The sequence below is a fragment of the Vicugna pacos genome, chromosome 7 (genome assembly GCF_048564905.1).
Source record: "Vicugna pacos chromosome 7, VicPac4, whole genome shotgun sequence".
Lineage (NCBI taxonomy): Eukaryota > Metazoa > Chordata > Mammalia > Artiodactyla > Camelidae > Vicugna > Vicugna pacos.
Window position 1 is genome coordinate 4,900,367 of NC_132993.1, and position 27,576 is coordinate 4,927,942.

General features: G+C 56.2%; 1 protein-coding gene, 1 long non-coding RNA gene and 1 other non-coding gene across 21 annotated transcripts; 2 read left to right on the top strand and 1 right to left on the bottom strand.

Annotated features, from left to right (window-relative positions):
• Positions 1–1,266: 1,266 nt before the first annotated feature.
• Positions 1,267–5,145, bottom strand: LOC140697277 (uncharacterized). Of its 2 annotated transcripts, none has more exons than XR_012074136.1 (3): positions 4,986–5,145; positions 2,210–2,306; positions 1,267–1,970 (listed from the first exon to the last, which is right to left on the bottom strand). It is a non-coding gene; the product is annotated as an uncharacterized lncRNA (long non-coding RNA). The 2 variants fall into 2 exon arrangements; XR_012074137.1 differs by lacking the exon at positions 4,986–5,145 and adding an exon at positions 3,715–3,850.
• On the top strand, positions 3,449–27,253 carry WDR86 (WD repeat domain 86). Of its 18 annotated transcripts, none has more exons than XM_072964131.1 (7): positions 3,449–3,743; positions 4,411–4,697; positions 12,280–12,421; positions 15,750–16,170; positions 23,218–23,435; positions 25,396–25,676; positions 25,956–26,517. In XM_072964131.1, exons 2-7 carry the CDS (start codon positions 4,472–4,474, stop codon positions 26,390–26,392), a joined length of 1,725 nt encoding a protein of 574 aa, XP_072820232.1. In that variant the 5' UTR covers positions 3,449–3,743; positions 4,411–4,471; the 3' UTR covers positions 26,393–26,517. The 18 variants fall into 18 exon arrangements, with proteins under 18 accessions (XP_072820232.1, XP_072820240.1, XP_072820231.1 ...); XM_072964139.1 differs by lacking the exon at positions 3,449–3,743 and adding an exon at positions 4,055–4,205 and having other exon boundaries at positions 26,301–26,517; XM_072964130.1 differs by lacking the exon at positions 3,449–3,743 and adding an exon at positions 4,056–4,205.
• Positions 14,559–14,630, top strand: TRNAA-GGC (transfer RNA alanine (anticodon GGC)). Its single transcript has one exon. It is a non-coding gene; the product is annotated as a tRNA-Ala (tRNA).
• Positions 27,254–27,576: the final 323 nt, after the last annotated feature.

Consider the following 27,576-nt stretch of genomic DNA (forward strand, 5'->3'; position numbering starts at 1 on the left):
ATCCAGTGTTGCTGTTGTTTAATTTCAGATGTTTTCATCTCTAGAAGTTCAGTTGGACCCCATGCTTCTACATCGCCTTTTGGACGTATGGAATACAGTTATGGTAATTGTCTTCACGTCCTCACCTTCGCTGTTCTCAGCCCTGGTGGGGACTTCATTACCTTTTCCCTCCTTGGGTAGTTTCCTCCCATGCACTGTTGATCCATCCCAGCTGCATACTGGAGAGGACCTTCCATAGATCTCCAGGGGTTTCTGCTCTCTGACACTCTAGCCAACCACCCCACCTCTAGGCACTTCGTTCATCCTGGTCACTCAGCTGTTTCTGAAACTCCCAGAGTCCACTGGGCTCCATTCAAGCTCCCCATTCCTGCTCCGAGCTCTCAGGGCAGTGAGCTGGGCCATTTGTTCCTGTCTCTCGGGCATTACTGTCCTTCATTGCCAGATGCCCAGTGTCTCAAAAACTGTTGTTTGACATACTTTGTGTGTTTGTTTTTTGGTTGGAGGGTGCAGGAGGGTAAATCCAATCCCTACTATCCCATGTGGGCCAGACTTGAAGTCAAAGCTAGTGGATTCTGAAAGCTGTTTAAAAACTGCCTTCCCCTTGTCTAGTTAACCTCTGATACGTCTCTGAGCCTGCCAGGAAGAGTCTGCGGGGGAGATAAAATGAAAATTTGGAGGGATGGGATGTTTACCAGCTGGCTTTTGTACTACAGAACAGCCATGTCTTTAAACACAGCCCTGTTCAGACACCCAGGAAAAGCCCATACATTTCAGTGTCAGATTGGGGAACACGTGTCCAGACTCTGAGCCCTCTGGGCCAGTCTCTGTGTGACAACTCTCTTGCTCAGAGGACCTGGCTCCTGACTTTGGGGGCCAGCAGCTAGAGGCAGTGGCCTGGAGCAGCCAGTACAAAGGAGAGTTTCTTGGCATGAGGGAGATTTGTTTTTCTAAGCCTGTGTCTTTTAAAATCTCGACCCTGATTGGAACAGACAGTGACCCCTTGGAGCAGATTGAGAGCATGTCATCCTGGGAATGATGGGGGTTCAGAGTGGGGTAGAATGGAGCTCCGTAGTCCAGAGCAGCCTGGCTCAGGACCCTTGTTCGGAGACTAGGGCTCTCTGATGTCTGATGCTGGTCACATCCTCCTCTGGACCCTGGCAGCACTGACAGTCTGGGACATGTGTGTATACAGGGTTCGAAGGGCATATGGCCACATACCGTTCTCCAAACAGTAATTTTAATTCTCTGATAACTGTCCTCCAAACATTTATTATAGTAGTAATAATATTGAGGCTTCACAAAGCCCTCTGTTTTTCAGTGATACAATATGTTTTGTGTTTGTGTGTGGTTAAATACACATAACATAAAATTTACCATTGTAACCACTTTAAAGTGAACAATTCAGTGACATTAAGTACATTCGCAGTGTTATACAACCATCTCCACTATCAAGTTACAGGCTTTCTTCATCACCCCAAATGGAAACCTGGTACCCATCTGCCTTTCTTGATACCCTGCAGAGAGGCCCCCACAGTCATTCTTTCTAGCAGGTGGAATTTTATGACTATTTGTGTGGCATCTGTCTGAGCCCTGGCACAAAATCATCGCCATTGGTGCTGCTGCCAGGAGGCACCCCCCCCACACACACACACCTTCACTTGTTAAACATTGCCCTTTTCCTGTTTCTTCTGAAAACTTAACCATTTCCTCCCCCCTTCCCACCTGGACCTTTTGCCATGGTGATTTCGTTTCCGCACTGACAGGACAGCCCTGTGCACAGCAAGGGCTCCGGGCCCTTGGAGGGGGCTCTGGAAGAGTGTTAAGGGCAGGACGTGTGGAAGGGAGACCTTGCTGGCAGCCCGAGCTTGGCCCCTGGATCACTGCAGCTCTGTGTTCTCCAGGGGGATGTGGGAGAGTCCAGTTTCAGGGGATTTGGGCCTTGTTTTCCAGTCTTCCCGTTGTCTGCACTCCTGTTAAATTTGGGCGAAGTTCATCAGAGCAGGGCCTGTCATGCTCGGCTTGTAAGAAAAAAGGGAAGAGAAGCAGGCTCCGGACGGCATCTTTACTGCACACACACGCATCCAGACACCCCACACCATCACATCCACACACACAAGGAAACAGGCCAGCTGGCTCACTCCCCACCGGGGAACCAAACCAATGAGGGAGAAAAGGAATAAAGGAGAAGGGCAAGAAGAGCAAAAAGTACCTCAGCTTGGAAAGAGGAAGGTGGTGGAGGTGAGCAGTCCTGGACCTTGGATGGTTGATATTGCCTTGACAGAGCGCTTCTGAATCCGCTGTGTGTGCTGGGAGCCAAGAGAAGGGGGTAGGGTTTGTGTTGGTGACTGAGGAACAGAAAGGTGTGGCTCCCACCTTGCTAACAAATATTGTGTGACCCCCTTGAAGGTTCAGCTTTTCTCCTAATGTGGGTGTCTTGTCTCAAAAACTAGTAGGCAGGCTCCTTGAGGGTGTGGCCATGGTCATCTCATCGTGCCTTGGCCCTCCCCACTTCTTAAACACCCTCTCCTCTTAGAGTCCAAGATAATAGATGCCTGCTCAGAACATCTGGGTCTCCTCTAGCTCGTCTTTGTATAAACTCTTCCCTGTCTTCTCACTCCTCACCTCACCTTCCCCAAGGGCTGCAGCCTCCCCATGCTCATGACTCCCACCCCCTCTGGCCTCACCTGTAGGCCACACCTGTAGGGCCAGATGCCCACCAGTCTTCATATCTGGATGTTGCAATGGCCCCTTTAAGTGCACAGGTCCTAAAATGAACTCATGATCAGCCTGTAGAAGCATCTCTGAGCCTGTATCATGGGCCAGAGTCTGTCGGCACAACGGGGAACTCCCAGAGTCCTAGTTTCTGCAGAGTCCACCTCAGGAACACCCCTGCGCTTTCTGCCTTCCTCTCTCCTGCTGGACCCCAGCAGCCTCCTCCTGCCTCCTTTCACCCCACCTCCACAAGTCTTTTACCAGCGACTCCAAATCCCCACTTTAACGTGCCCTCCCAACCCTTCACTGGCCCCTGTTGCCTACGAAGTAATGCCCCCTTTCTCAATCCTTACGCAGAGCTGCAAGCTGATTCACATGTTTGAGGAAAGAAAGAATGGGTTTCTCTGGTTTAGACCACTTGGAGAATAAATGGCGCAGTGCCCCGTAGGACCTCATCATGGGGTATTCTTTCGGAGTCTGGTCAACCATTGGGAGACGGTCAGGTCATCGTGCTGAGGGCTGACTTTCCAAAGCTATCCTGTTCCCGGCCCCGCTTTCCCCAAAACACACAAACACAAATCTGGTGTGAGATTTGCCCCGCTAGCTTTCCTCAGGAGCCCTCGAGTGTTCGGGAAATCCTGCTACCTTTAGGACCTGGAGGATCCGAGTTGGGGGGGGGTCACCCCTCCCCGCCCCCCGCGAAGCCGGCACCGGAACTGCTCTAATGGGAACCAGCAGCCCCGCGCTCCAGGAGGGCTCGCGGCCCCGGGTGTGGGATTCCTGCGGGGACCTGGGCAGACGGTCCGAAGCGCGCGCCGAGGCTAGGGGCGCGGGACGCTCCCCCTTCCCTCGAGGGACGTCTTTAGGATTCGGGGTGTGCACGTGATTTCCCAGCGAGGGCGGACTGAAGGCTCTCTCAGACCAGCGGAACCGACCCTGAGTTCCCCGAGAGGCCCTCCGAGAGGGTTCTTAGAACTGGGAGCCTGGAAGGAGCAGACTTGCCTGGTAGCGGCGCGCAGCCGCGGGACCCAGTGAGTTCCCGGCGTGCGCCTCTCCCCAGCCCTGACCTTGCCGTCCACCTCCTCCTCCTTCTCATCGTCCCGGCCTTTGGTCCTGGCAGGGGTGGAAGAGGGCGGGAGCCCAGAGGCGCAGGTCGGGTAACCGGGAGTGTCGCACGTGGAACCCTCCCCAACGTCCCTGGGGCTGAGGTCCATCCCGAGGGACCCGAGGCCGGGGTGGGGTTGCGGGAGCGCAGGCCCGAAAAGTGGGAGGGGACAGGTTGAGGGGTGGTCTCTGAGGAGGAGCCAGGCTGTACTGTATTGTTCGCCACTCGGCCTCCTGGAGCGCGCGGCGCCGCCCGAGGAGGGCACCGAGGCGCTCCACTTCCCGGGTCCCTCCGCTCCCCGCGCCCCGCGAAGAGATTCAGACCTTTCAGCGCGCCCCGAGAAGGCTCTGCTCGGCTGGCGCGGGCCCAGAGGGAGGGGTCTGCTCAGGTTGGGTGCGGATCTTCCCTGGGGGCTCAGGGAAGGGAGGGTTCCACGCGGTGGGGCTGGGACAGCTACACCCGGGGACCCGGAGTCTAGAGTGGGCCGCCCCCCGCAACGCAGCCCCCGTCAGGTCAGCGGGCCGGGAGGCCAGGTGCGCGCACGGGAGCGCGGGTCCCCCGCCTCACCCCCGCCCTGCCCCGTGCCTCCGCAGGAGCCTGGCGCCGGGCCCCCGCGATGGCCGCGGGACGCAGTCGCAGGGAGCCGCCGCGAGGATGCCGGGGCGCCCCTCCCTAGCGGGGCGCAGCCTCCTCCTGGTACTCCGCCCGATCAGCGGGATGGGGGGCGGAGGGTCTGCCCTGAAGGTCTGCGCGGACCACCGCGGGGGCATCAACTGGCTCAGCCTGAGCCCCGACGGGCAGCGCCTGCTGACGGGCAGCGAGGACGGCACAGCCCGGCTCTGGAGCACCGCGGACGGCCAGTGCTGCGCCCTCCTGCAAGGTAGACCCGCCTGACCGCGCGCGTCCTCCGACCTCTCGCTCTGTCCCCTTCGCCTGCACGCCTGCCTCAGCCCTCAGCTCTTCCGGCCGCAGACCCCTTCCCCAGAGTCCAGCCCGCGCCCATCGCGCACGCTCGTGGCAGAGCGCGCGAGGTTGGGTGGGCGCGCAGAGAGGGCAGCGATCGGGATCAGTGAGCCGTGGGATGCCGCTGCGAGGGCGAAAATCACTTGCCAACCGCAGCATAAAATCGTTTCCATCATAGCAGTTTTAAGAAACAAAGAAATCTCACCTCTGTCCCTGACTCACTCAGCAGCGCCTTCCCTCGTCTCTCACTGGCCTTGTGACTTGTGGCCGGACATTTCCTCTCTCGGGGCCACTGGGGTAACAACCGAGGCTCGTTAACTGCCCTGGGCGCTACAGAGTGCAGTCCTCACTCACGCTGTATTGCTCTTGTCCCACTCGTGCAGACAGGGTAACTGAGGCAGGGAATAAGTGGCTTGCTTTCGCAGCTGGTGGGGCTTGTTGAAATTTGAACCCCCCTCCCCCACCCTGCCCTGTTCTCTCTCTGCTTCGTTCCGTCTGCAGTTTGGCGTGTTTGGAAACTCCATGAACTAGCGGGAGGTGTACGTATGGTTTTACAAGAGTTCTGCAGATGCACCCATGCCGATTTCTTTTTGTGTGCTTCCTCGTGGAGAGGTGGCTGCTTTTCTTACCCCGGGTCCCTGTCACATGCCTGCAGCGGGGGACTGAGGTGCCGCCATTGGTGTCTGAGTGGCCTGCATAGCCCCTTGAGGAGGACCAGGCTTCTCGCACTGTGTGCTTGGTTGTTTTTCATGGTTGGTTTTTCCACCATAATCAGCAAATCCTGGGTGGCCTCCCCCAGGCCTCCCAGCTCCTGTAGGCACAGGGAGTAAATTATCTTCAGTATTGCCTGATCCTGACCCTGCTGGTTTTAAATAAAAGCAATTATGGGAGATACTTCAAAGCCCAATAGGAATGAGTTTTGGATTGCCTGCTCCTTGGGAGCTGGTGCAGATAATGGGGAGTTGGCCACCACACACAGATAGTCACACACACTGACGGCATAGATCTGTCAGAAAACTTAGATCCAACTTGTATTGCTTCCCAGACATGAGACTTTAATCTAGAGGGCTTTCAGAAATGCAGGTTCTCAGGTCCCAGTTTCCTACCACCCATGGCGTAGGTCTCTAGAATTGCATTTCTAACAAGCGGGAAGATGGCTCTGATGATCTGCTGGCCCAGGGAGCTCTGGACTGGGACCCATTGTGGGAGCCCAGTTTGTAGGCCAGTTTCCACCCTAGGAAGCTCCAGTCCTTTCCAGAGTGGTTCTGGCCTGGTGGGCCCCTGGCTCTGCCCCCAGGACCACCCTCCTGCCCAGCCCTGTGCCTGGCAAGCACCCTTCACACTCATTTTAGTGGCCCTCATGGTGGCTTGTCCCCCTCGAACACCAGCATCTGCTTCCTAGTGAGGCCACACTTGACCCTCTGGTGCCCTAGTTGTGGGCCACCCCACTCAACAGGATGACTCTATCAAACTGAGAAACTGCTACCCGTTTCTGCCAGGATCGTTTCTTCTGTTCTAGGGTTCGCATTTCAAGAAGTTTCAAGGACAGAAGGGACAAAAATTACCTTTCCTTATCCTGAAATTGTACTAATAGACTTGATTTGTGAGTCATTTTGGGCGTGTGATCATCCTTGTCTGGCCCCCAAAGAAAGCAAGGGCTTGCCAGCTCCCCCCATAGGATTTTTTTTTTGTATCAGTGAAATATTAATAAAAGTCTTGACATTTTATAAATACTCTTTAATTAGTGCCTTATGTCTTATAAATACTCTTCTAAGTACGTATTTCTTTTTGTTTGTTTGGGTTTTTTGGGGGTGGGGGAAGTAATTAGATTTATTTATTTTTCATGGAGGCACTGGGGATTGAACCCAGGACCTCGTGCATGCTAGGCACATACTCTACCGCTGAGCTATACCATCTCCCTAAGTACATATTTCTTATGTTATTAACCCTCGTCACTGTGAGGTGGATAGGGTTGACGCTGGTTTATAGATGAGAACAGAGAAGTGCAGATTATTTATCAACACACAGAGCATTCTAAGCGTTTTCTAGACATTCAGCTCGTGAGGCAGGTGCTGTGGTCAACATCCCTGACACACAGTGTGGTTGCGCAGCTTGTCCAGGGTCACACGGCTGGTCGGTGGCAGAAGGGGCTTCTTGACCACTGTGTGGCTCCTGTTCTTGCTGGGACAGAACAGGAGGGAGATGTGCTCTCCTGAGGCCTCATGGCTGATCACTGACAGCCCAAACCCTGGATGTCTCCTGACTCCAGATCCAGGCTCTTTCCACTCCCATTCGGGTGGAAACTGCCGCATGCAGGTGGGTGCTCCCTCTTTGTGCTGCTCTGGGCCCACAGACGGCTGCAAAGAAGAGCTGGTTGGTGGGTCAGGCCTGGATGTCTTGGGCAGAGTGGCTGTGGTTGGCAGCTCCCGCCTGTGTTTTCCTCCTGAGCTTCTTGCTCAGCTTGCAGCGGATGCTATAGTCAGGTTACAATGTTGTGTCAGTTTCTGGTGTGCAGCATAATGTTTCAGTCATACGTATACATATATTCCTTTTCATATTTTTTTTCATTATAAGTTACTACAAGATATTGAACATAGTTCCCTATGCTATACAGTAGAAATATGTAGTAGTTTGTATATGCAAATCTTGAACTCCCAATTTATCCCTTCCCACCTCTTTACTCCTTGGTAATCGTAAGTTTGTTTTCCATGTCTGTGAGTCTGTTTAGGTTTTGTAAATAAGTTCATTATGTCTTTTTTTAAGATTCCAGGTATGAGTGATATCATATGATATTTTTCTTTCTCTTTCTGGCTTACTTCACTTAGAATGACAATCTCCATGTCATTTTATTCTTTTTATGGCTGAGTAGTATTCCATTTGTGTAAATATACCACAGCTTCTTTATCCAGTCATCTGTTGATGGTCATTTAGGTTGTTTCCATGTCTTGGCTATTGTAAATAGTGCTGCTATAAACATTGGAGTGCATGTATCTTTTTGAATTAAGGTTCCCTCTAGATATATGCCCAGGAGTGGGATTGCTAGATCATAGGGTAAGTCTAGTTTTAGTTTAGTTTTTTTTTTTTTGAGGAATCTCCGTACTATTTTCCATAACAGCTGCACCAAACTGCATTCCCACCAACAGTGCAGGAGGGCTCCCTTTTCTCCACACCCTCTCCAGCATTTATCGCTGGAACTGGCTTTCAAATGTAGTTGGTGAGCTCACCATGAAAAAGCAGGTTTAATTGCCAGTTAGTCTGTAAAGGGAAGAATTGCTTTTAATGAGATTCTTCCCCTCCTCCTCTTTTTCTCTTCTATCCTTTGGGTACCCTTTGGTTTATTTGAGGCACTTCCCTACGTCAGTGGGATAAGCAGCCTTTCCCCAAATGGCAGTTCCTGTCCTGGTCTGTTCTCAAGGAGTGAGGGACCCAGCCTGAGGTTCCCGCCCACTGTGGCTGTCCCCCAAAAGCCTCCTCATCTTCTCAAAGCATCTTCTAACATGGTGGGGGTCGTGCTTGTTTGCAGTTCCGTGTGGACAGGCTACACGCTCGTATCCACTGCACACCTGGTGAGTGCCTGCCCGTCTGGATGACTCTTACTTACTACCGGGAAGCAGGAAGGGCCATTACTTGTCAAGAGCCTGGGCTCTGGGGCCAGGCTGCTTGGGCTCAAATCCCATTACATAACTCCTCATGCCTCAGTTACTTTATCTGTGAATTGGGGATGATAACAACAGTAACCCAGCCTCATAAGGTCATGGTGGGCGTTAAACCAGTTAATAAGCAGTTCCTAGCTCGTTGTATTAGTTGTCTTATCCTTTGAGCCTAAACGGAGTAACAGCATCCTGCTGGCCCCACGCCAGCTCCAAAGCTTTTCCTCATTTGCTTCTCGTGACCCATTATTGTCCCCATTTTGTAGATGAGGAAACTGAGTCTCTCTTGCGTGCTCTGCTCTTCCCTCCTGGTCCAGAGCCCTTTCCCCCTCGCCTGCCTGTTAGCTCAACTGTGCTGGGCGCCTGTGTCAGATTCAGAGGGGCAAGAGTCTCAGATCCCGCCCCAGGGAACTTGCAGATAGGACTGAGCGAATGGTTGCTAAGCTGAGGGGCTGTGTGCACTTGAACTTCAGATGAGCAGGAACTCGGTGAGCTGGGGTTGTCAGGGTTCACCTCTTGGCCAGGTGAGTGGGACAGGTGGGACAGGTTTTAATTATAATAAAAAAGAAAACCTCACATGACATACAATTGACCATCTTAGCCGTTTTTAAATGTACTTCACAGGTATTAAACGTTCCTAATGTTGTGCGGCCATCACCACCATCCGTCTCTGGGACTTCTTCATCTGGCGAAACTGAAACTGTCCCCAGTGAATAACCCCGTGCCTGTCTCCCCAGCCCGGGCACCCGCTGTTCTCCTTTCTGCCTCGATGAGTCTGACCCCTCTAGGTAGCTTGTGGACTCATGTATTCTTTGCCTTTTTGTGACTGGCTCATTTCACTTAGCACAACATCCCCAAGGTTGTAGCATGGGTCAGAATGTCCTTCTTTTTAAAGGCTGGATACTGTTCTGTCGCATGGATCTAATGTCTCTTCTTTGTACATCATCCATGGACACGTGGGCTGCTCCAACTTGTTGACTGTTGTGAATGATGTGCTGTGAACATTCCAGGCCCTGCTTTTCATTCTTTGGGGTATGTACCCAGAAGTGAGACTGCTGAATCACCTCGTGCATATTTTTAAAAGGGCGTGTGGGAGCATAGGGGAGGCTCTCAGACATAAACAGATTGTTACTAGCTTTGTCCCGGTCAAGGGAGAATTCCATCAGTTTGTTTTAAATATGGATGTGAAGGAAGCCCACGCTGGTAATTCATTCTTCAGCTCTGCAGAGACCGCTGTCTAGGGGAGGTGAGCACCCTTGTGAGTGCCGATTAGGGAGGATGAAGATGGAGGCAGGAGGGCAGTTTGGTCAAGGTCGTGGGGCCAGAGAATCTGGGCTGAGGACGGGCCCTGCGGCAGCAGCAGTGACAAGAACATCAGCCTGGGCTGGGAGCTGGGGGGCAGGTGGCCCAAGGCTGAGTCCTCAGTGGCTTTGCTGCACTCTGTCCACTCCAGCCAGAGCCTCCCCGCTCAGACTACAGCTCTAGCAGGTAGGCCCCAGTAGGAAACAGAACAGCACCTGGAAACGGTAACTGAGGAGAGGCTAACAAAGGGATGCTTGGAAAATGTGGGCAGGGTGCGGGGACCCACAGTAGCTGTGGCCAGGACCAGCGGGGCTGTCGCCGTCCTCAGGCCTGAAGGAGGGAGGGTGGGGGCGGTCGCTGCAGCCCAGAAGCTGCTGTGCTGTGGGGAGGGCTCCCTCCTGGGAGGCGTGACTGCGGTTTGGGGGCCTCGGCCAACATTTCCTAACCCAGAGACTCCTTCTGGGGCTCTGACTGTCTGAACCCCGTGGGCAGTGGGGGTCAGGGAGCCTGCAGTGGGCTGGGGAGCTGCAGGGAGCAGGCTGGAGAAGAGGAGGGGGACCCCTGGGGCAGAGGGAGAGGAGGCCCCGCTTTTCATGCTGAGTGGAAGGGCGTGTGCAGCTGGCCAGGCGCACTCCAGGCCTCCGACCCCCGCGGACCCGGCTCTCCAGCTCTCGGAGCTGCTCCCGCACGCGGAGGGGACACTTTGACTCTAAACCTCCAGCCAGTCCGAGGGTGCAGGAGCGGACAGGCAGGGAGGGCCGACTACCCTGGCAGGAAACCCTGAGCCTCAGCGTGTTCTTTTGAACATAATAACCACATTTTATCTGCATTTTTCATCCCTTCAAAAATATTTATTTTTAGATTGGCTTTTTTGCTTATTCCGCATAATTCCAACAGCTCATGGCCAAGGCACTGTGGTCCCTGGAGACGTCCCGGGCCCTGCCTCCCCTAGCCCTCCCTCCTCCATCCCCATCTCTCGCTTGGGTTTTCAGGTGTGAGGTGGGCGTCTGGCGCTCAGGGGAAGGGGCTTGTAGAGGGCAGAGCCTTGCCCTGTGCAGGGAGCACCAGCCAGCTTAGGGCCAGACCCCTGGGAGCGCAGAGGGGCGGCTGCCCTGCTTCAGGGAGGAGTTTTTTACATTGAAAAACAGCTTTTCGTTATCACCTCTTTTCGTCCAGTTTTTGTTTCTATGTGTTTATATTTCTGTCGCTTCTCAATCAGTGTACATATCCTTTTTTTTCCTGCTGCATGTCAGAAAAGCTGTCCGACTCTCATGTCTTTCGAGTCCCTGGTTAATGGCTACAGTGTCATCGAGGAGAGATGCCTGCTTTAGTTTTCAGTGCTTTCCATGGCCTGATTGACACATCCACTTGGTTCTCTGCCTTCCGTTGTCAGATGCTGTTGAGGTGGGACAGAAGCAGCCGGGGGGTTTCCCAGGAAGGAGCCTCTCCTGGCCTGGGTGGGTGCCAGGGACTGCAGGACGTGTGCCTGGTTGCCCTCGGGACACCCTGGCTACCTCTGGCCACCTGAGGATGCCGGGTGCCCCTCACCCAGGGCTGAGCCCTCCTGGCGACAGATCTGGTCTCAGGGAAAGCTCGCTGACAATTTTCAAATATTTTACAAACATTTTGGGGTTGGCGAGGAGCTAGGCTGCATTTTGCCAAACACATTTTGCCCTCGACTTTTAAACTGACATGCACTTTCAGGGAAACACCCTGCAGTCTCTTCCAGTGTTTACTTAATTCACATAAACGTTGTTTTCTTACGGGCCTGGTATATGCTATCCAAGAAGATAGAAAAATGTTTCTTTCTTACTTTTTAAAAAAAATTCTGTTTCTTAGAACCCAGGAAGTTGGGTTCTTCCAAGAGTAACTAAGCTTATACCCAGGGCCAAAAAAAAATTTGTGAATCAGCTTGAAACTGCCCAGGAGATTCTAAATCCCCATGTACCTGATACCAGACATCTAGATGAAATTTTTAAATCCGATCAAAATCCTTAACATAATAAATACATCCCTCACATGTGTTATTATTTGAATTCGTCAGTCTCCTCGTCTGTGAAATGGCTCTTAGGTTTAACATTCTTTTGATTCTGTTGATTTTCTGGTCCCTGAATTCTCCTTAAACAGAGTCAGCTTCAGTTTTTCATCTAAAGTGGTTATCCGAGATGCAAACATCTTTACTTGAAAAATAGGCCCTGCTGTGTTGGGGACCCTTGCCCTCTATACTTTCTGCCTCTGTAACATGAGGTTTGTTGAATGACTGAGTGAATACAAACAGCTGAAAAGACTGAAGAAGATGATGAAGGAGTGCGTGGAAGACGAAGGAACAGAAGGATTCCAGGGCAGGCTGAGTGCCCCCGGAATTGCTTCTGGCTCCCCCACAATTCCTGAGACTCCCAGATTTAAATCATCATTTCCAAGTGCTGGTCGCTTCTGGACTTGCCTCCAACACTCCTGCTTTCTTCCCTTCCTCCCCATCTCAGACATTCTCTAAGAGAACTGGGAGCTGGCAGTTCCTGGGATGCTCACATCTCCCCTCGTCTGCAGGACACGAAAGCTATGTGACCTTCTGCCAGCTGGAGGACGAAGCCGCCTTCACGTGCAGCGCTGACTGCACCATCAGGAAGTGGGACGTGCTGACTGGGCAGTGTCTGCAGGTGTTTCGGGGACACACGTCCATTGTGAACAGGTCAGCGTGGCCTGGGGGCTCCGGGCTGCCGGGCAGTGAGGACTCGGCCTCTCCTCACAGTACCTGGCTGAGTGGGACCCCTGCTCTGGAGGAACTTAGCTTCTCTGGGGAACATTTGTGGACACGTAGGGAGGTGGTGCAGGTAGAGGGTTGGGAGGCGCAGGTTGGGGAAGGGAGGCGCAGGTGGGGGAAGGGAGGCACCACCAACACCTTGACTAGTGCCAGGAAGCCCTCCCTTGGCCCTGGCAGCACACCTGCCCCCAACTGGGCACAGGGAAAGTCATTGGAGGCTGATGGGAACAAATTCCAGAGGAAATGGCTTAATTGGTACCCGATGGTGGACCAGGGGCTTGGAGGAGGAGCCAAATGGGGATTGTTCTGCAGAGGGAGTCAGGGTATTTTTAAACTTCCCCTTCCATGTGGCTGCTGAAAATCTCCCAGCCCCTCCTTCCCATGGAGTTTTGAATTTTTCCTTTCCTTATTGAGTTGGGTCTGAGCTGAGCCATGGAAATTCCTTGCTGATCAGATCAACTTGACATTTCTGTAACTTGGGGCGTCTCAGACTCCTGAGGGAGTGCCGGGTGTGAGCAGGAGTCTGGGCACCCCCCACTCCAACCCCGTGGGGGCCTCGTGGCCTCACTGGCTAGGAGGGGCACCTGCTGGGAAGTCAACTAAGCCAGGAAAGGGCCCATGGAGGTGAGGTGGGCATTTGAGTGGGGGGTGGGGGAAGCAGAGAGGAAAGGATGTTCTCCGCCAGAGGGGATGCTGCCAACAGAGCTTTGTGATACCTGGGCCCAGGTGCGACCCATCTGGCCTAATGGTCCAGCGCACGGTGGGTGGAAGCAGTGGGCCAGACTGCTCATCAACCCACTGTAGTACCAGCTGCCCCCAGTCAGAATGGGGCACCCACAGGGCAGGAACGAGGTCACATCCTTGTGCGGAGGTGCAAAAGCGTCCTGTTGACTCAGGATGGTTCTCACTGGAGAAGCACCACAGTGGGGATTCCATAGAGCTCGGCACTGCCCCACCTTCCTGCAGCTGAGCTTTTATCCACCCCCCAGCCCCACCCTCTTAGCTAGAGCAGGTGAGGCCCGGGGACCTGGGAGACCAGGACCAAGCAGGCAGGTGGTGGAGGAGGGCTGCGGTGAGGACTCGGGACTCAGGTCCTGCTGGCCTCTTCTCAGCACTCTTTCTTGAGAAAGTTTATAACTATGGAAAGGTGTGGGCATGGGGGCGTCTCCTTTTGTGAGGCTGTGAGCGACTGGAAGGGCTGACAGAGGATGGGGAGGTGGGAGAAAGCCCCATCTCAGGTGACCAGCTGGCCCTCAGGTTGCAGCTGAAAACTGATCAGCTGCGCCTCAAAAGTAAATCTGGACAATTAGGGCTAGAAATTATGCTCTGCCAGGTTTAGACTCCCCCAAGCGCACACACAGCATACACACGTGTTCACACTCAAGTTCACACTCATGTGTGCACACACACACACACACACACTACTTTTGAGCAGTTGACTGTTCTCAACAATAGCTCGGGGTAGATATTTGCATTATTAAGTAACTGTGCTCACAAATGTATGATGTCCCTGAGGTGAAAACGTGGCCTTCACTTCTCACGTTATTAGAGCAGGGCCAGGTGTGCGAGCTTCTGGGGGCACTGGCCAGGCCTGGCGTCGTCCCTGCCTTCTCATGCGAGGCCACACGCTGCAGGACTTAGGCCCTGAGAATGTCACCTGAGGTGCCAAGTTGTCACCTTCCTTTAGAAACCACCCCTTTGTGAAAACCACCCCTCCTGGGTATTGAGGCAGGAGCCATCAGAAATAGAGAGTGTGCTGCATTTAATGCACTGTGGCCTTAATTACTTGCGGGAAGTGAGAACGGCCCAGAGGTGTGCGGTGGGCAGAAGGTCTGCTCTGTTCCAGGTCCTTCTCTCCTGCCCATGTTAGGCTCACAGGAAAGACCTTTTAAAAGAAGGTGCACGAGGTGCCTCTGACACTGAGATGGGGGTCCTGACCCCTCTGTCCCCACACTGATGACATACCCCATTCCAGATTTAGGCCTCTGCCCTTTGTGAGTGGATGTGTAAACAGGCCCTTTGAAGTCACATGCAGGGTTCTGTACTGAAGACAGATGAGGGGGTCGGGGGTGTAGCTCAGTGGTAGAGCGTGTGCTTGGCGTGCACGAGGGCCTGGGTTCAATCCCCAGTGCCTCCATTAAGGGGGTAAAAAGACAGATGGATATTTTCTGGGGGGAAATTCCTTGCATGCATCAAAATGAGAATAAGAATCATGAATATTTACTGCTTGGGAGGCTCTGCCCCACCATGGATGAACATTTCTGCTCCTCCCTCCCGGAGATCCCTGGGGCCCTTGGCCCAGGCTGTGACCTGGAGCTGGAGGTTCGCTCCCAGACATCAGCCTGAATGACGGGAGGTGACAGTGCCTCCCCTCTGACTGTGCCTCCCCTGGGCCCTAACCTTACAGAAGTCACCCAAGGGCGTGGCCGCCGGCCAGTGTTGTGAGTGACAGTGAGGGCTGGCCGGTGGGCCTGGAACCCCACATAACTCACCGGCTTCTCAGTGGGAAATGTCGCCCCACCTCTGGAGCCTGACCTGTCCTAGGGTGACTAGCGTGTCCCACTCTGCCCAGGACTTTCCCAATTTTTAAACTGCAAGTCCTGCATCCCCAGAAACCTATCAGGTCTGGGCACACCAGGTGGATCGGTCTCCTCCCCTGTCCCCCTCGCCCTCCTGCCCACCTGCTTCCCTCGCTGTGGAGCCGCTGCTGTGGGTGATGGCTCAGGACGGTGGAAGTACCCCTTCCCCCGAGGGGAGGGCCAGGCAGACCCTGGGCTCAGACAGAAGAGTGACTGGGGGCTTCTGGGTGGCGTTCTAGAGAAGGGGCTGGACTTGGGTAGTGAGTGTGGCCAGGTGGGTGGGGAGGGGAGCGCTCCTCCAGTTGCTGCACTGAGGTGGTTAGGTATCCACGCAGGGGCGGGTGCAGGTGTGGGTGGCAGGGACGAGGACGCCGTCAGTCTGGGCTTTGTCCTGTGGGTGGTGGAAGCCCAGAGACTGAGCCCTGGCCTGAGGTCCTTGACATTTTCTCAGGGAGGCTCTCCTGGCCCCCCTCTGTCCCCCTGAAGCAGGGGCCCAAGCATCCCCAACCTTGAGATTTTCTCAGACTCCCATCTCCCATTCCTTGGGAGCATTTTGTGCTTTTGCTCCATCCCCTGGGCTCATTGAACATGTAAGACACCAGCCGAGGGGATCCTGGGATAGCCTGCCAGGTGGCCCTGCGAGGTCTGACCCCTGACCTTTCCCCTCTTCCCATCAGGATCCTGGTCACCAACAATCAGCTCTTCAGCAGTTCCTACGACCGGACAGCTCGCGCCTGGAATGTGGACAAGGGGCAGGTGTCCCAGGAGTTCCGGGGCCACCGCAACTGTGTGCTGACTTTAGCCTACTCGGCCCCCTGGGACCTCCCTGGGGCTCCCTGCATGGAGGAGGCCCTGGCCGGGGGGCTCCTGGTGACAGGCAGCACGGATGGCACGGCCAAGGTGTGGCAGGTGGCCAGTGGCTGCTGCCACCAGACGCTGCGGGGCCACACAGGTGCCGTGCTCTGCCTGGTGCTGGACACACCTAGCCATACGGCCTTCACTGGCAGCACTGATGCCACCATTCGAGCCTGGGACATCCTGAGTGGGGAGCAGCTGCGTGTGTTCCGGGAGCACCAGGGCTCCGTCATCTGTCTGGAGGTGAGACCTGCCTGGCCCCCGCCTGTCTGCCAGGGAGGCCCCGGGGTCATCCTCTGAGCTGCTGCCCCACCCCAGTGTACTAGTCAGCTCAGGCTGTGTAACAACACAGCCTCGGCAGCTTAAACAGCAGAGACTGATTGTCTCACAGTTCTGGAGGCTGAAGCCCAAGATCAAGGTGTCCTGAGGCCTCCCCTTGGTTGGTAGATGCTGTCTTCTCCCTGTGCAGCCAGATTTCCTCTTCTTATAAGGACACCAGTCATACTGCGTGAGGTTCCAGCCTAATGACGTCATTTTAACTTAATTACCTCTTTAAAGATCCTATTTCCAAATACAGTCACATTTGCAGATACCAGGATGAGGGCTGTTGTCAACACATGAATTTCGGTTTCCTTCCAGGTGAAGTGAGGATTATGTCTACCCACAACCCCACGGTCCATAATTCCTAAATCTAAAAGTTCCCCAAAATGAAGTTTTCTTAGGCTCAGCATCAAAACCCATTTGGTGGCAAAGCCTGGCCTGAACAGACTTGAGATGGTTGTAGTTCAGTTTCTCCCACTTCCTGGGGATATGAGTACCTTTGCTGTGGAAGTGTGAGTGTCTTCCTAAAATCCCCAAATCCTGGAACCCATCTGGCCCCGAGGTTTGGATTAGGGATACTGACGTGAAGCTGCACCCACCCCTGGGTGGTCGTGAGGGTTTAGTGAGTTAACAGCAGACACAGCGCCTGCTACAGAGCACGTTCTTGATGCCCGTCATCTGGGATGTTGCTGCTATTGAGCACCTAATGGATGTGCAGCCTGCATCTGCCCGGGCATGTCTGCTGGACACGGGCTCTCCCTCTATTTGGATGTTAGGATCTGGGTGTTCCTGGCCCCGGGCTTGGCCTGCTCTTCCCTTCTCCAGGTCAGTTCCCACACCTGGGATGAGCAGGTTGGGGTGCAGTGCTTGGTGGCACTGAGGTCTGGGGAACCACCAGTGAAGCAATGGAGATGGGCTCCAGGTGGCACGAAGCGGGGTGCAACGATCCCTGGGGAGTCAGGCCAGGAGGCCTGTTTTGGGTTCTGGGGGTGAAGGGCAGCCCTAGGGCCCCAGGACCAGTGGAGGAGAGAGAAGCTTCATTTCACTTGGACAGAGTGACCTCTGACCCCTGGTGCATTTTCTAATTCAAACCCTGCTTGAGGACATGGTGATGGAGAGGGTGGGGGGTGGGATTGAGCTGAGAGCTGGCCATCTGGTTTCTGATCTCGGGATTGGGGGAGCAGGGAGGGCCAAAGGCGGAGGACCACGGAGGCACCTGGGAGGCATCGTGCGTGATGGGAAGAGGTGTGCAGGGAGCAGTGGGGGCTGCATCCTGGGCAGGGCATGGAGGGACGGGCTCTGGGTTCCTGAAGAGGGGTCGGGGGTGGGGGGGTAGGTGTCTGGGCTCAGTCTTCTGGTACCAGCCAGGAGCAAGTCTGTCTCCCGTGTTGGATTTAGCCTTGAGGACAAGTGCCCAGTGCCCTGGGCAGCAGCAGGGAGCAAATGAGCTTGGGAGCAGAGCTGGTGGGAGCTTGGCCCTCTGCAGGGTGCTCAGGAGATGGTGGGAAGCACCAGGGCAAGGCCAGCTCCTGGGGTGGGGTGTTCCCAGGGTGGGGTGCTCCTGGGGTGGGGGTTCCTAGTGTGGGATGCCACAGGGTGGGGTTCTCAGGAGGGATGGGGGGCTCCCAGGGTGGAGTCAGTCTGGCACACCCCAGGGTCTGTGTGGGGTAGGTCCCAGTTGGAGTGAGGGGTGGGGTGGGAGAGGCATGTGGGGAGGTGGCCTTGCTGGACAGGGGAGTGGGACAGGATGAGGGTGGGCACAGTGGAGTGTGTGGGGGCCCCTGGGGGCAGAGGTGGAGGCAGGAGGGCCCACGCCACTGGCTTGGGCAGGGAGAGCACACCTAGTCGGAAGGGCCACGGGCACCATCATAAAGGCTGGTCCTAAAACAGAGTCTGAAGGGCCGGGCACAAGGCAGCCGCGCTCGATTCAGGAAACGCATGGTTATTTGGTTCGTTGGTTAGTTACTTAGTTAGCTATTAAGTCACAGCCGCTTCACCCCATGGTGGAGTTGAAGCAGAAAAGCCCCCAATTTCCAGAGTAGGGGATAAGGTTTTGCCTGACAGAGTCCAGGGCTACCATCTCTGTACCTGGCACCTTCCCAAGAAACAGAGGAGCTGCTGGTGCTCATCCAGGCTTCCTTTGCCTCATTTACTTATTTTTATTGAAATATAGTCGGTTTACAATGCTGAGTTAGTTTCTGGTGTACAGCATAGGGATTCAGTTGTACATATATATATCACTATAGGCTATTACAAAACATTGACTATAGTTCCCTGTGCTTTAATATGATGTCCCCTCACTGGGGAGGGGATGGGCCCACAGGGGCCATCTCCCCTCAGGAGCAGACCAGGGTGTGGAGGGTGTGGACAGGAGAGCTGCGTCCCTGTGGTCTGGATGCTCCATGAGTAGGTCTCCCTGTCACGTTTCCCCCGGTGCAAAATCAAATCTAGTTGTACCACGACTTGGGAGATGCGGGTGTGGGCAACCTTCGGCTGTGCTGGCTTTGCCCGCTTTCCAGAGTCCCTCCTCCCTATCACAGGGCCGGGGAAGGCTCCTTTCCCTCCTCTCCTGATCTGCCTCCTCGAACAGAAGGGCTCCCCCATGTCACCCCTGTGACCAGAACGTTTCAGGGCCACTGGCCAATCTCTCGGCCCCAGCCTGTGAGGCCCTGGCCATGCTGGGCTGTCACCGGGACCCTGCTGTCATCCCCAGGCTAAGCGTGAACCACAGTGCAGAGTCGGGGACATCCCTCGCTCACCTACCCTTCTCCAAGCAGGCAGTGACCCTCAGTTCACAACTGTTTCCTTCCTCTGTCCCCTCCCTGCATGTCCACATGCAGGTTGAGCCACCTGAGACATGAAAATGATCTCTTCTTGGGGACCTTACAGAATCCTGACCCTCCCAGTGCAGCAAGGGGCAGGCTTCCTTCCCAGACGCCCTGCAGAGACAGACAGGGTTCCCGGGTGTCTGGAAAGCCTGGGAGCATCCTGGGCCCCCGAGATGGTTTTGTGAGCCCTGCGGCCTGGCCTCCAGCAGTGTTTTGGGGAGGAAGCACTCCTGCTTGCAGATGGAGAGCTGAGGCAGTCGTCTGCGGTTTCCTGTTGGGATGCGTGGGAGGCATCTCCTGGGATCCCCAGGGAGCCTGTTCCATGAAGCTGTAGTGTTGGCACTCTCCGTGGGAACCAGGCAGGCCCCTCTATGTGTTAAGATCAACTTGTGGGCTTCCTTTTCAGAGGTTGGTGAGAACAGAGGAAACTTACAGAGCAATACAACCTCCTATGTCCTGACTCCGAACCACAGCCCCGGGGGATGAGGTACCCACTGCAGCATCCTCCCGCCTCCTTGCGGTCCTGCACCCACGCTGAACCTTCTGAGAGCAGAGGCGAGGCCCAAGAGACCGGCCAAGCCCTGGGGGGCCTCTGCCTTCTCCCTTCATTGTGGGATGTGTATCCAGGGTCGAGCTCGCCAACTCCAGAGGGTTCCAGAAGCCTGGTTGGGGTAGAACCAGGAGGGCACAGGCCTCCTGTGGAGAAGATGGGCCAGATCAGAGGCAAGGGCTCACTTCTAAGTAACAAATTCAAGGTCAAGCTGACCACCGAGTGGGGCTGCTCCCTCCTCTGCTTCTCTTCAGAGGAGCTCCCAGGGTCTGGGCTCAACAGGTGGTCCTGGTGAAAAAAGAGAAGGTGGAGGCTCTTTCCTGTCCCTTCGTTTCTTTATGTTTGTGTTTTTAAAAAAAATTTTTAGTTATGAAACATTTCAAACATAAAGTATAGCAAACAGTAAAGCAGACGCGACTGTACCCACTTTTGAAATGAGATACGAACATTGTGTCATGCTTACTTCATATCTTTTTGAAGAAATAAACCTTTCAAATACAGCCAAAGCGGGGCAGGAAAGGCCCGGCCAGGCGTGGGCAGCCCGAGGTGTGGGGCCCACAGCCACCCGTAGGCGGCATCGTTTGGATGTTCTGGTCTTTTCCAGCAAAAGCACTGTCCTGCTGAACCAGGGGGGCTGGGGCAGATTGATGTTGCCCTTTAGGGCTGATTACTAGCTCCCGGGTGAGAGTAGGCTGTGTGCCTTATCAAATTTATTCTCCTTGCCACCTCCAAGGGAGATTGTTTTTCTGGTTTTGCACAAAAGAAGACGGAGGCTCGGAGCGGGTAAGCACCGTGTCCAGGGTCTCACAACTGGTGAGGGGCAGAGACAGAGTTTGAACCCAGGACTGAACATGTCACCTGTGTTTAACCTGCCGCTTTAAAGGTGTGACGGGGCCCACTCCATGCTGAAGTTGGGAGCCTCTTCCGACAGGAGGCGGGACATTGAGCGCCCGGCCCCGCTCGTAGGCTGGCCTCCCCGCTTCTCGCCCGCTGCCCTGGCACATGGCCTGCTGTGAGCTGAGGGGAGGGCGAGGCCGGCACCCCTGGGGCCTCGGCCTGCCTGCCTCGTCCACCCTCTGCTTGGGTGGCTCCCGTGGCAGGGAGATGGTCCATGAGCCTGGTCCCCTCGGAGCTGCCTTGGCTGCTGGGAGCCCCGCAGGGCCCGGCCTTTGTGACTCGCTGTGTCCATCTGCCCTGAGCCTCTCTGGCCTCCTCGTGTCCTGTTAGGAGACCAGCCAGAGCGAGCAGTGAGTCCTCAGCCAGCCAAGGACAACATGCCTGGGCGTTTTCTCAGCCCCTAGGCTCAGGATTTGTACTTGGAAAGTGCGCTGCTTGGTGATTTCTCAGCATGGTGTGCCGGGCCTGCATTGCCAGGACACCCGCTGTGAGAGGGGCCCTCCTCCCTTTGCCTTGGTCGCTGTGGATGCTCAGTGCCTCCTTTATGGGGCCGAGCAGGCGTTCCACCGGGTTCTCAATCTCCTACGCTGTACTTACTGGCTTCCTTATTATAGGTCCGGGAGTCTCAGTGGGTAGTTTGGAAAGTGAGGTCACTGGAGGCCTGGGGCTGCCTCTGGGAGTGACAGTTGGTGCTGGTCGGGGGGACAGCCAGGAAACACTGGAGCCAGCAGTGACGGGCCTGAGGGGAGGATGCAGACACAGTGCTAGGGCAGCACAAGGATAAGGGGGCATCAGCAAGGAGGCACTTTCTGGGCTGAGAGGACTTGTAAGAAATGTGGGGAGGCCAGAGTCCGCCCAGGCTTCTTAGGAGACAGTGAGGGCACAGGTGAGCCTGGGGAAGTGGGGACACATCGAGGCTCCAGGCAGAGGGCTGAAAGAGCCCCAAAGCTGAGGGTGAGCGAGAGTGTGAAGCAGGTGCCCCTGCCTTCATCAGTGGCCCAGAACCAAGCTCCTGAGGGTGGTGCAGATGGCGAGAGGACTAGGTGATGTTCTGGACCCTGCTGGAGCCCTTGGGTGTGCGGACATCACACGCATCCCTGTCCTGGGGAGAGGACCGCCAGGCTCCATTGGCTGGGCCCATCGTAAACCCATTAGGGCTGTAGGGTGGGCCTAAGAGACGCAGGCCATGCCTGTCTCCCACTCGGTCCACAGGGGATCATCCGCAGCCTCTGCCTCCAGGAGGCCAGACACATGTTGTCCAAGATTACACCCCTCTGCCATAGCATTGGCCCAAGGCCATGTTTGACCTGTGCTGTGGCCGAGCTAGAAGGATATGCTGGGCCAGTCTGAGTCCTGTTCTCCGGGATTGTAACTGGGAATAATCTGGGGAAACAGAGTCAGCTGTGGGAACTGGAGTGGAAAGTGGCTGAGATGGGCCATGCGTGCTCGAGCTAGGAGAACACAAGATGTGTTAAGGATGCTGGTTCCAGGCCCACTGCCTGCTGCACCTGACGAAGGGCCTCATCTTGCCTAAGCCTCCTGCCGTCCCTGGGCCCCAGCAGTGCCAGGGATGGCTGTCTCCTAGGCTCGTAGCCAGCCCTCATCTTCCTGGGCCCTGCAACATGGGAGGATGCCTGGTGCCTTCAGCTAGACACCTGCAGCCGAGGACCCCACCTCGCCAGCCTTTGGTTCTCATCCGTGTTCTCAGTAACCAAAGGTGCTGTGCTGGCTGGGAGCTCTCAGGGCTGCACGGTGTTCTGTCTAGGGAAAGTTGCAGGATTATTTCAATAGTCTTTGGGCTTCCCTAGGGTTAGTACCCTGTTCTTGGCAAAGGGTGCTCCTGGGAGCGAGCCTCCCCAGGCCCTTCCCTTGCCTCCTGGGCCCTTTCCTTACCTCCTGCGACACCATTCACCTCCTGTGAATGCCGCTCCAGCTGGCTGGGGCTAGCGGGAAGTCGGGGAACCTGTCTCCAGGGGCAGGGGGGCAGACACCATTCACCTCCTGTGAATGCCGCTCCAGCTGGCTGGGGCTAGCGGGAAGTCGGGGAACCTGTCTCCAGGGGCAGGGGGGCAGGACCCCAGAGATGGCCCCTGGGTATCCAGCTCCTGTCTTAGCACAGGTCGACCTCACATGCACTGGCTGGTCAGCTTACTTCTAGACCTTTCTCCCTCCTGTCTGCCTTTCCCCAAGCAGAAGTCCAGTGTGAAAGCAGGAGCCCTTTTCTCGGCTGGGACACCACCAGGGAACAGCCGTGGCCACAGGTGGATTCACATTGACCTTCCCAGCGGCCAAGCTGTTCTTCAATAGGAAACTGCTAAAGAGAGACACGTGGCAGATGTAACAGCAGTGCCAGCTAACATTTTCTGGTCCTTGCTTCTAGGGTGATGAGTGCTGTATGGTTGGGTCTGAGCCCCACAAGGAAGGGGCTGGCAGGATCCGTATCTGCAGGTGAAGCAGCTGAGAGCGGAGTCAGTTATTTGGCCAAAGTCCAAGAGCCAGCCAGGCTCTAAAGCCAGGTCTGCCTGACGGCCTGTGTGCCCATCTAACCCCACACTGCCCTGCAGAGAAGGCAGGAGCAGCGTGATCTTGGGTGCTGGAGTGGGCAGTCAGGTGGGACTCACAGGCAGGGTCATTTCTGGCTCCTCCACAGTTTCTCTGCCGAGACCTACATGTTCCCTCCCCTCCCTTACACAGAGGTTTGGAGGGGCTGCTGAAACGCCCCCCTGCAGCCAGCGGCACCAGTGTGCAGTGCCGACCCTCCATCCTCCTCCCCCAGCTGGTGAACCGGCACGTGTACTCAGGCAGCGCGGACAGGACGGTCAAGTGCTGGCTAGCAGACACCGGGGAGAGCGTGCGCACCTTCGCGGCCCACGGACACAGCGTGAGCGCCCTCAAGTACCACGCGGGTACCTGTAAGTGACCCCGCCTCCTGCCTCATAACCCCGCCCTCCGACCCCCCTCTCAGTCCTCACTCCCCAGCATGTCCGCTTTTGTTCAGAGCCTGTTTCTTACTCTATTCATCCCTCAGTGACCTCAGCTGCCATTCAAGATGGTCAGCGCCCATTCCTCCTTCGTGCACAAACGTTTGTTCCTCCAGCGTTATTTACAAAAAAGATCCAAATGAGGGTGTGGGGACTCCTCCCCACCTTTACCCCACTAGGATGTGCAGAGACCTGCATGTCCAGAAGCCTGAGGGGCAAGAGCACATCTCAAGGACACATTCAAGTTCTCAAGTTAAACAGTGACACTAAACCCAGACTTGAGGGCCATGTGGGTTTGGCATCACTTGGCAGTAGGTTTGCATACATATAAGAGAAAACCCAGATAACAGGGGTTTAAATGAGATGTTGTTTATTTTTCTCTCAGGTAGAAGAAATTCAGAGGCTGGCAGTCTAGGCTGGAATGGATTGCTCCACAAAGTTGACAGGCACCCAGATTTCTTTATTTACTTTGCTTCATCATCCTTAGTACAAATCTCCTATCTTTAAGGTGGCCTCATGGTTTAAGATAGCTGCTGGAGCTCCAACCATCATGTCATGTTTCAGGCAGGCAGGAAGAAGAGGAAGGGAGGGCAAAAGATTCTGTCTCCTAGTTGGTAGGCCCCTTTAAAGATTGGGATGCCCAGCAGCTACACTGCGTTGCTGGAGGGGAATGCAGGAGAGGAGCTGAAGAGCTCCGGAAAGGAAACTTCCTCTCCAGGGCCACATTCACTAGTAGCTTTAGCAGAAAGCCTGGGAATAGGCAGGTGACACAGGAATTGGGTAAAGAATAGACCCCAAAGACCAGGAGGCCCCAAGGGTGTGCTTACTGTGGCTCACTCTGGCTGCTGCATGGCTGCAGTGGATGCTGTGGGTACCAAGCACAAGGGCACTTCTTCCTGCAGGTCCTCTGCCCAAGGGTGTTTTCCTGTGAGGCAGGTCAGAGGAGGGCTAGGAGATGATGGATAAGTAGCCCAGCATCCTTGTTTCCTGCCACCTGGCAGGGACAACTCAGACATGGTCTGTACCTTCTCCCAAGGGCCCTCAGCAGTCAGTCACCTGCTGGCTAACACACCTGTATGGGAGTCCTTCCTTCCTGTTTCCCTCCCCACTTCCGAGAAAGCCCTGCCAGAAGAATTGTTTGCACTCAAATTCTAGTGTCAGGGTCGGCTTCCAGGAGAACCCAGGCTAAGACAATAAGTCAACAAGGGAGCTCCTCTGGCCAGTGTTCTCAGTGTATTCCTGACCATAAGCATCAGCATCACTTGGAACTGGCTGGACATGTAGGTTTTCTGGTTCCACCCCAGACCTCCTTAAATCAGAAACTCAGGCAGGCCCAGCCATCTGTGTCTTTAAAAGCGCCCCACCCCGTGATTCTGATGCCTACTGCAGTTTGAGAACTCTTGGATTGTTATAATGTAGGAAAAAGCCTAAGGGAGGCAGAATTTGGGGGCTTCCCCCGGGATAGGTTGGGTGGGGGCACGCTAGTCAACCCCAGAGGGTCAGGAGCAGGGTCAAGCTCATTACTGAAGACAGGGAGTGAGTTTTCTGGTTGGTCTTTGCCCCAAAAGGCCACTCAGATGGCAGAAGGGTGGGGTGGTGACCCCTGGAGTCAGGGGCTTCAGAGCTGCTGGAAACATCCAGCAGAGAAGCCAAGCTTCACCAAAGGCTTCCACCAAATGGCCTGAGAGTGGGAACCTGGGCCCAGATGGTATTCAGGAAGAACACCTGGAAGGGCAGGGCGGGCTGACCTGAAGCCCAAGGTGGGTGGGGCAGCCGCAGTCCGGCAAAGTGGGATGCAGACCTCAGAAGGCCTGGCCGCCGGCCCCCAATCATCACCCTGAACACCCAGGAACGTACAAGATAATCAAAGTGCCGCCTCCTTCCTTCCAAGGGGCTTCTGCTCTTCTCCATTTGCCTTACGACATCCCTGTGAGACGGGCCAACAGGTCCCGGAGAGGGCTCCCAAAACTCACCCTGCCCTGCCAGCCTATGCCCCACGCCCCGCAGCTTCCCGGGCAAGGCCGAGGGCTCTCGGGGCGGGAGGCCCAGTGGCGCCATGTGTTCACAGTGTTCACGGGCAGCGGGGACGCCCGCGCGCGCGCCTTCGACGCCCAGTCCGGAGCGCTGCGGAGGGTGTTCCGCGGCCACGCCTTCATCATCAACTGCATCCAGGTAGGCGCTCCCGCCCTCTCCCGGGCCCCGTGTCTGTTTACCGGAGCGAGGGCCAGCCCTCCTGCGTCCGCCTCGGAGGGGAAGTGGGAGGCACGCGGCAGCGCCTACCCCGGGGCCGAGAACCCCTGGGCTGAGACTTCCCCATCCGTCGGCCCCGGCAGTCGCAGTTCACGCCGATGCTCGGGCCGGCGCCGGCCGGAGGCAGAGCGGGGCCCGTGCTGGGGTGGGGGGACGGCGGGGCGCGCCCTCCAGCGCCCGCCCCACGCCCCGCGCCCGCAGGTGCACGGCCAGGTGCTCTACACCGCCTCGCACGATGGCGCCCTGCGCCTCTGGGACGTGCGCGGCCTCCCGCGCGCCCCGCCGCCGCGCCCCGGCGCCCCCAAGCGCAGCCTCTCGCGCCTCTTCAACAACAAGGTGGGCTGCGCCGCCGCCGCGCCCCTGCAGCCGGCCTGAGACCGACCGGCCCGCCACCCCACCGCCCCGCGGAGGGAGCGCGGCCCGCTGGCACCGAGGGGACGAGGGCGGCGGGTGCCGCCTTTCCTCCACGTCGGGGGACTTCCGAAGCCCGGAGGGAAGGCTGTGCTCATCCCCGGCCGCCTCCTTCTCTGCCCGCCCCGCCCCCAGCCAGAGCCCCTGGGGAGCCCAGCCCTCAGCCTGCCTCCCCGCCCACCCGGGACCTTCCCGGGGTCTCCAGCCCCTCGGCCCGGGGCGCCTGACGCCCCCAGAAGCCCGGCCTTTCCTGCTGAGCGAAACGGACGCTTCGAAAAGCCGCTGAGCCACAGATTGTTGTTTTGGCAAATTGTACGCTTGTGAAGAACCGAAATACAGGTCCTTAAAAGTGCTCGGCAACATGTCATCTTTTGTTCTGCGAACTGAGTCTCAGGCTCCTCTCAGAGGGAGGAGGGGTGCCGGGAACCCGGGGCCTCACTCTCCGCCGGGGCCTGCCCTCCTGGGGGTGAAATGAGAGGCTGCAGCCTCATGGCCGCTCCAGTGTCACTCGAGTGTGGGGAGTGGCATGAAAGAGGCCAGTGAGCAAGGAACCGGCTCCTCAGCCTGCCTGGGTGACAGCGGGGATCCGTCACCCGTGCTAGGGCGCGATCTTGCACAGATCGCGGAGAGCCTCCTCTCTCAGGGCTAGAGTAGAAAGGCCCCCGGCACCCAAGCCAGCTCTGCGCCCACGCGATGGCCTGAGAGGTGTACACAGAAGGGCAGCTGGAGCACCTGCCGGCAGGGGGGTGGACGGGGGAAGTGGGGCTCGGGCTCTGGATAGGCCTTGAGCAGAGGGGCCCCCAGCAGCCTCTCACCACCGGAAGGGGTGCTCTGCCAGCCCCTTGGTTGGTGCCCTCTTTCTGCATCCGCCGTGCCCTCCCTGCCAGGCCCCAGCTGGCCCCTGGTGCAGAAAGAAGAAAAGCTGCAGAAGACGGTGTCCACCCTGAGAGCCCAGCATCTGGCGGAGGACGAGTCTTGCCGGACAGAGGCAGCCCCTGATGGAGAGAAGTGGGTGCTCCACGGTCTTCACGCTAAAGGTGTTTCATCAGCAAGACGTGCAGCAGGACAGGCTTCACCTGCTCCCTGAGTGCCCAGGTCCATGCCTGATGAGTGGATTCCTGCCCCTCGGGCCAGATAAACAGGTAAGTATTGACACCTGGGGCGTAGAAAGAGTTGCAGACCTTTGTGATGTGCTCTTGGCCACCCCTCAAACCCTGAGAACCCAGGGGCCTCCCCAGGAAAACAGGCTGGTGGGAAGAACCTGCAGGAGCAGCATCACCCAGTACAAGTGCGGGGTTCCACGTGTGCTGCCTGCCCTGGGCCCGCCCCCAGGGGGCTTTCCAGAAAGCTGAAGTTCACTTCAGGGAGGGCAGGCAGAGAGAACCACCCGGAGTCCCGGCCCTGATATTTA

Coding starts and splice junctions, on each gene's coding strand:
- WDR86 (XM_072964131.1), top strand. CDS start 4,472: ATGCCGGGGCGCCCCTCCCTAGCGGGGCGCAGCCTCCTCCTGGTACTC. Junction 4,698..12,279: donor GTGCTGCGCCCTCCTGCAAG/GTAGACCCGCCT, acceptor CCTCGTCTGCAG/GACACGAAAGCTATGTGACC. Junction 25,677..25,955: donor TCATCATCAACTGCATCCAG/GTAGGCGCTCCC, acceptor CCGCGCCCGCAG/GTGCACGGCCAGGTGCTCTA.